The sequence below is a fragment of the Pyxicephalus adspersus genome, chromosome 9, assembly GCF_032062135.1.
Source record: "Pyxicephalus adspersus chromosome 9, UCB_Pads_2.0, whole genome shotgun sequence".
In the NCBI taxonomy this organism is placed as follows: Eukaryota; Metazoa; Chordata; class Amphibia; order Anura; family Pyxicephalidae; genus Pyxicephalus; species Pyxicephalus adspersus.
Window position 1 is genome coordinate 20,763,325 of NC_092866.1, and position 7,947 is coordinate 20,771,271.

The 7,947-nt window shown below is 36.5% G+C and overlaps 1 protein-coding gene across 1 annotated transcript in view; it reads right to left on the bottom strand.

Annotated features, from left to right (window-relative positions):
• MBTPS1 (membrane bound transcription factor peptidase, site 1) overlaps positions 1 to 7,947 on the bottom strand; it is a gene marked incomplete at its 5' end in the record, with an annotated part of 23,849 nt that extends 15,902 nt beyond the window's left edge. Inside the window, 6 exon segments of the mRNA XM_072422887.1 lie at positions 253 to 320; positions 1,244 to 1,360; positions 2,774 to 2,883; positions 3,323 to 3,433; positions 3,967 to 4,170; positions 7,690 to 7,947. Coding sequence (XP_072278988.1) covers positions 253 to 320; positions 1,244 to 1,360; positions 2,774 to 2,883; positions 3,323 to 3,433; positions 3,967 to 4,170; positions 7,690 to 7,947 — 868 coding nt within the window.

Sequence of the window (7,947 nt, forward strand, 5' to 3'; positions counted from 1 at the left end):
CCCGCGATTTACCACGTTTTCCCGCGATTTACCAGCGTTTTAATTTTTTAAACGTTGCAAGCAACGTTTAAAATAAAGCTCAAAAACGTGCCTGAAGGAAATGTCCTGGTGTAGATTAGCCCATTGGAATGCATGGAGACTTCAAACAAGGGCTTTAAAAGCCTCAGGTTAAACGCTGGGGAAACAGTCCGTGTAGACTAAGCCTAAGAAAAATGAAACTATTTTATTAAGAAACAAACATAACATACTTACCCATAAAGTGGTCCATCATTTCCTATGGCAGAAACCATGATTACATTGTTGGCTGTAAGCTCCCAAACCTGCAAGACAAAGTTATCTGTGTGTTGATATTACATTTGTAAGCAAGAGTAGCTGCTTGGCACTGATAATAAAATGTTATGCTCCTCTGCAATGGGTGAAAAACACCACATGCATAATGTTCTGACGTTCATATTTGCACAGCACTAATACTTGCCTGCAATAAAAGTTAATAAAACTTCACTATCACTTTCTTCAACAAAATGTTCTTACACCACTTGAGAAAATCTGTGACCAGATTTTTAAAATATGGTTTCTTAGTAAGTATTTGCATTTTCCTTTATGGCCAAGTATGCACCCCACTATACCCAGGATTTATTTCAAAGTGCAATGCTTATATTGGTTGTTGCTCTGATGCACACAAACAAAATAATGTATTTAGTAGAAGAGCTACTTGAATAGCAGATGCTGTGGAACGATTTGAACCATGATTAGTTACCTTTGATTAAAGCAAGTCCCATTTGAAACAGTATGGTCTGCAGTCTCCTATAAATGTTAGTAGATCTGGCTTTGATGAAAACAGAATGCTTCATGAGCTCAGGTCTGCCAATCAGCCCAATGTAAAAGAGGTCTCCTGTTTTGCAAGGACACACTTACTGAGATCGGCAGAATGTTTTCAACAAGGCAGGTCAGAAAAGCAGGTCTGGAGAATTCAAAGTCATACTGCTTAAAACAGAACTCCATAAAAATAACCTGTCATATCAGCATTTTTGCAATGAGACGTAAGGAAAGGCAAACATAAAGGCATAGTATATTAGAAGGTTCTGGAGGATATCCGGATCATTGGAGAATATTGAATCTCCCTACAAGAACCTAGAAGTGTCTGCTACTGGGAAAATGTCTAGAAGTAAGAAAACACAGGCATAGGTTAAGAACCACTTGCGCACGCACACAAAAAAAAAAAAAAAAAAACACACACACAGACCTTATCAACAAAGGGATGATCCATAAAATCTGGTCCCCCAATACTGAGATTTAGAACGTCAATTTTCTTGAGGATGGCATAATTGAAGGCATCCAAGAACCATGACGTATAGGAGACCTGAAAAGAGACAACAAATGTAAACTGTAGAACCTTTACAGAAAGGCAGAATGTGTAAAAACAAAATAAAATAAAGTCCCAGAACCAATACTTCTAAGAGCAGGGTTGACAAAACCCAAGATGCAGGTAACACATATAAAACATATTAAGATAACCAAATTGTTCACATACTATGCCAATTAGAATTGCTTACAGGTAGTAAACCCCTAACCCCTGGTACTGAACCATTGCTGGTAATGATAAATACAATAAATACAGCATTAAACACAACCCCATTCACCAGGGATGCTTTTCAAAAAGAAGAAAAAAAAATTCTAAAGGTAAATCAATGCAGGTATGTTAGAGAAAATATTTTTCTGTGCTTCTGCAATTTTTTTTGAAGCTGGAAAATAAAAAGTATTACAGAAAAGATTACAAAAGTTGAAAAGTTTAAATATGGCACTCAAATCTTTTATTTAGTGGAAAAAAATATGTTGTATTTTTTATAAAATGTTAAAGTACATCTAAATTAAAAAAGGGACGGAGACTATTTAATTACACAGTGATGTGACAAAATGGAAATGCAAAGCAGAACATTGTATTTAACCAATGTACACAACCAGATCCTTTTTACAGATCCGTTTACCACTAATTATTTTAAGCACAGTGTGGACAGTTGGCTTAGTAATACATATCCTGCCTGCTGAAAACAATACACACTGTAATGCACCTGTAAAAGTACACATAGTGAAGGAGAACAAAAGAACAAAATGAAAAGATAACACAATGATGACACAGGCTCGGAGCCAACTTGAGGACTTGCTGTTCTCCAGCTATAATTTAGTGTCCTCACTGGCTCCACTGAACAGAGAATATATTTGAATTATTAGATAAAAAGTTCCAACAGGTGGAGAGAATTTTTTTTTAATTTTTTTTTTCCAAGTTATATTTTGTAATAGGGTCAAAAGTAATTTTAGCTGCCTGTTTAACCTAATCCTCCCCTCTAGGCCTTTAATGTAGTGTTAAGGTCAATAATAAATATTTCATGTTATTTTGTTAATAATAATACATTTTTATTGTTTCCAAAGATTTTGTGGTCTCCCATGTGATATGCTGAACCACAGAATGACCAAACTTTGGGGGGGGGGGGGGGGGGGGTGAAGACGAAGTATAGCAGGCAGAGGTTAAAGCTTATGTCAGGTAAGGGTGTCTGTTTAATGGGCATGCATATGTGTCATTCACATTTAATTTTGATATCAACTTTCTTACAGTGAAATGCAGAACAGGAACATGCACTGTGAACAGACTCAAAAAAAAACAAAACAAACACATAACATTTGGAAAAAAGTTACAAAACTCAATGCAGTCTTTACACAAATATAAAAGCATCTGGAAAAGTACATATGGTTTGCCTGGTACAGCAAATATGAATACCTGATTATTGGTAAAGACCCGATATATATGAAGCTCAGAGTCTGGAGCAAATCCTTGGCATTCTCTCATGCTGGCAATAACTCCTGCTACAAAAGTCCCATGTCCAAGCCCTTCAAAAAAAAAAAAAAAAAAAGAAGTTTTTATTACAGTAACAGCTGTGCAGCTCTCTCGTAACACATTGAATAGAAACACCACATTACGAGAGCAAGGATATCTATCTTGTTTTTATATATAGGTTTCCTGCACATCATGTAATGCTATAAAATGTATAAAAGTTTCATGATGACGTTAGTAGTTAAAGAACAAAGACTGGTAGTGCTATATTGTAAAATTGTAGCTGAAGCCAAAGAGCGGTTTTAGCAAGGTTTTAACAGCACATTTTATATAATGAGCCTTATGCAAGTGGTACAGAAGTTTTCAGCGTGAACAAACCTCAAACTAACACTAAATATTAATTTTAAACTTGAAAAAATTGTACATCATGTGCTCATCCTAGCCCGTGTTGCAATCAAGCAGATATACAAAGTCTAGATAGATGAGCATACCCACCATCATCCAAAGTCTTCTCATTGGTCCAGTTAGTTCGTTCTTTAACGTTCTTGAAGTGTGGGTGTTTTTCACTTAATCCAGTGTCAAAAACTGCAACTTTAACGTTACTTCCTGATTAAGAAAAACATGTACAGATATAAAGGCTACTAAAGAAAAGGCAACATACAAATTTCAATTTTTCAGTTAATGTCTTGAAAAATGCAATTCAGGCCAGGTATGTTTTTGAAGAGGAGGTATACTAGATCAAAATGTTGCATGATTTGTTTATAACCACTTGGAGTTCCCATTATCCCATTCATGTATCTGACAAGGCAGTGCAAAAGATTGATTAAAATGTACAAAGTGTTGTAACCCCCATTACTAAATTTAATGAGATGTCACAAACACTTACTATGCCCATTACAATGGCTTGTTTAGTACATTTAAGAGCCTAGTCCGCTTCATTGCATGTACTACTACAAGATCTGCCTAAAATATTAAGACGAATTCCAAAGAGGACCTGAAGCCAACATTTATTTTGCAATATTAAAATTTTAAATTTATTATATGAACATAGTACATTCGCTTTAGTGGGGGTCACTTGAGAAAAAGTTATGCAAAAGATACCCATTTCTGCATTTGCTTCGGTTACTGCAATGACATACCTGTATATCCTAGTTGCCACAGCACATCGGCTTGTAGTGTTTGAGCCACCTGACGTGGGATGGCTCTCAGGAGCCTTCGGCTAGAATGCCTGCCTGTTGCATGCCAGAATCCTGAGCTGAGTGACAGGCTGGTCCTTCTAAGTGGACGTGAAGATTGCCATTTTTGACTCCATTTTGTGTCATTGCACGGGGTGGAAGGTTCACCTAAAATGAAAAAAGCTGTGTTTAAAGTAAGATAATAGAAGCTTTTAAAAACTGCAAAAAAAGTTAGTTACCCACTTTAAAATTCAAAGAAACCATCCAAAGAAAGCTAGCTGTGCTTATGTAAGAGTACCCAACATTGGCTAGAACTATTACGCTGTAGAACTTACTATTACTATGTAGAACACACATGGAGAAATATGGACAATATCAATACATCGATCAAAGAGTTTCTACCGGAATGACCTGTTATGCAAAATATAATTACTAAAATAAAGCTAAGTCCAATTTACATTACAAGTTCACAGAGCTGTCATGAAACACAGAAGCTGATAAAACTGCCTAAATATTTCATGGTAAAAAGTTGTAATACAAACAAGTAACAAACCTGGGCCATGCAAACAAAGCATACAATAAAAACACAAAACACACTGTCATCAGTGAAAACCCCTGGTTAAAAAGACTCATAGATCCACAAACACAGAAATCCCTTCTAATCTAGTCAAGTTTTGTTGTGCCTTCACAAAGCTCACTATTGGTCAGCTAACCTGATAATGATAGAGGTGCACAATCACACCAGACTTTTCTAGATATGTATTTTCCTTGATTTACATGACAGGTAGGTATTTGACATTGTTTGCATACCCTGCAAACTTGTAGTACAATCAATATACAACATTTTTTTTACATTAGATTCTGTGGTAAATGAGACATTCTGCTGAAAGGAGTTTAGAATGATAAACCTACCATTGTGTGTTACTTCCCCCACCTTCTAGATTGTAAGCTCTTTGGGGCAGGGTCCACTCATTCTCCTGGGTCGTTGTCTGTACCTGTCATTTGCAACCCCTATTTAATGTACAGCGCTGGAAATAATGTTGGCGCTATATAAATCTTGTGTATTAATAATAATAATAATAATAATAATAAATACAGTTTTATTTGTTCTGCAGGCCTACTAATCCTATTACTATGCTGTCTTTACTAAAGGTAACTTGTGCTTTTGAATTTTTCCCTCTGGTCTGCTCATTTTGAACTGCTCCAATTTGTAATAATGTTCAATGTCCCAGACTCATCATCATTTTCAGTAATGGAAGCTACACCCGCTTCTCCATGTTTTTATGAAAGGAGTGATTTCTGTCGCACAGGCTAGACTTAAAACATCCGCAATATATACTGCTTTTCATCTCACAGAAAGTGTCAAGAACATTGCATTTCTACCAATATGAGCAAGTATTTCTGCACTTGCCAAAATTAAAAAAAACAAAAACACAATATGTACAGACTGGCAAACTGCAATGTATTCCATTTTTGAGTTTAGATACACTTTAAAGCTCCATTCCAGGCAACAAAGCAAAGCTGTCAGACATTTTGGTTTAATAGTGTGCGATACTTATATATCTACACACACAGATAGGGCAAAGGACACACATATCACAGAAGAGAAGAAGCTAGCACATGAAACCAAGCCCTTTTATTGAATTGAGCTTGTAGCTTATTCACTAAAAAGCAAAGGTCATATCAACATAAATAAATATCTGTATAAAGCCTACACAGTCAGAAGTTATATGGCAATCAGCTAGCTAGAAAACGTACTGCATACTAATAAAATCATCACCTTTAATCCTGGGGTGAACAACAGGATAAATGGGGAGTCCTTGACCAGATCTGTCTAGTTGTTCAGAAACATGTCAAAGTTTGTGTACTTTAAATCAATATTTACCAGCATGTCAGGTCAAAGACCTAAAATCATTTGGTTGTTGAATTTAATTGTTTGAAATATGCCTAACAACGTTGTCCGAGTCTGTTGCATTCAACCGGGCCCCTTAGGCTATGTACATACGTCAGGTGATTCTCATCAGATTATCGCCTCAGGGCTGGTATCTGACATGCGTGTACAAAGACCGTCCAACGACGTTCATGGATCAGTCCAGGATATGTATTTCAATTTTGAATCAATATGCCCACTTAAACACCTTTGGTCAGCATAGTCTTACCCTATAAAGAGTTTAATAACTTCCAAGTCGTCGAATATCAGATTTTGTGACTTCTTTGACTTGGGAAACAATAAAGAAGCTCAGTTACACCGAGGTGATGGTGTCTAGTGGCAGGGCATTGCTAATGTGGAATGTTTGCTGCTGCGAGCTGGGCAGGGAGGAGAACAGATGTATCAGATAATCCGTTACATATAAAACAAATACTTTGCACTTTATCATGCACAAACACTTCACCCTTTCCAAGCCTGCATTTTAACGGACGTTATAAAAACAACTTTCATATTTTACTAAGATGGGTTTAGGTGGACCAAGAATCCCACACCACAGCAGAAAGATTACCATTATATTAGTAGAGATCCTACAACCTAAAATGATTCAGGTCAGTCAAATGGTTTGCAGGTCTAAAAGGAATATCAAATGATATGCCGTTTTGTATGGTTCAATGATTGTTATAAATTCCAATGGTACTTGTAAAGTACCATACAAGTGCTGCACAAAACTGCATGTGTGGGGAGATGTGTTGGACCACACTGTCAGGCATATCAAAACCCAAAAAACATCTAAAACAAGCAAGTTGCTTTGTGCCTAATATACAGCATTCATACATTTGCTTACAGTCACAAATTGTGAGGCCAGGTAAAGCATCTCTGCTTTAATTGACCTCAGTAGCTACATCAGCAGAGCAGCTGAAAAAAAGTTTTTGTTTTTTTTTTTACCAATTATCAAAAATTAGAACTCTGGATATCCTTAATTAATAAAAAGCAGCACACAGATTATCTATTTTCTGGATACAAATTCTCTACAACTGCAGCAGCTTGTTCACGCATGTCACCTCTAAGCTACTTTGTCAGTCACAGCATTGCCATGCTGGAACCAGACCTAGAAAGCTTCAAAAAAAAATGCAAAAATAGCAAATTATTTTGTGTTTAAAAAGGATAACAGTTGAAAGCCCTTAAATTTTTCTATGCAGCTTTCATTTCATTCTAAACCCATCGATATGATTTGGCCCTCTGTCACTGGACAGAATAATGGAGGGGTGGATTAGTCACAAGAACATGAAACAAACACACAAAGATAAAAAAAAAAAAAACACTGTCAATTGACAGTTGTTGTCTTCTAAAGCAAATCTCCCAGGGGTAAGCAATTATGTTTGGCTCCTATTAGTTTATGGATATTTGTAGGGGACATGCAAGAATAAGTATGCAAGGAGTTAAAAATAAAATACTAAGAAAGGGAGGTCTGTAACCTGCACAACCAATGTTGGGACAAAGTACAATTGTAGGCTATATTGGATGGGTCCTCTTCACATCCTGTGCCATTATTAGTGTGCATAAAGTATGTTGGTTGTATGGTACATAGCTGCATATTATAATATAGAATACAAATAGTAATATGAACAGCATGTAGCTGTGCTCAGGAAACCCTAATTTTATGAATGCAAGATGAACAAGAGAAAAGATAGGCAGATAACATAATAACATATCTTGTACAGGATGTACAAACCAAAGTACGAATGACAAAATCTTACTGTCAGCAAACTTGAGTGATCGGAAGACACGTTTCTGAGGCGTGACACGCTTGATGTTGGGATGGTCTTCTAAGGTCAGCACGCCATCTCTGTGCCCAGTACGGATCTCAATCAATTCAAAGTCGCTTGGGTAATCGCTTGCTGGGTTATTCCGTGGTACAATCCTCCAGTCCTCAATACCTCTGCTTCTCAACGCACTGGTGATAAACTTGCTTCGAGCTTTTGCTGTAAAATACCCATTGAAAGCTACAATGTATT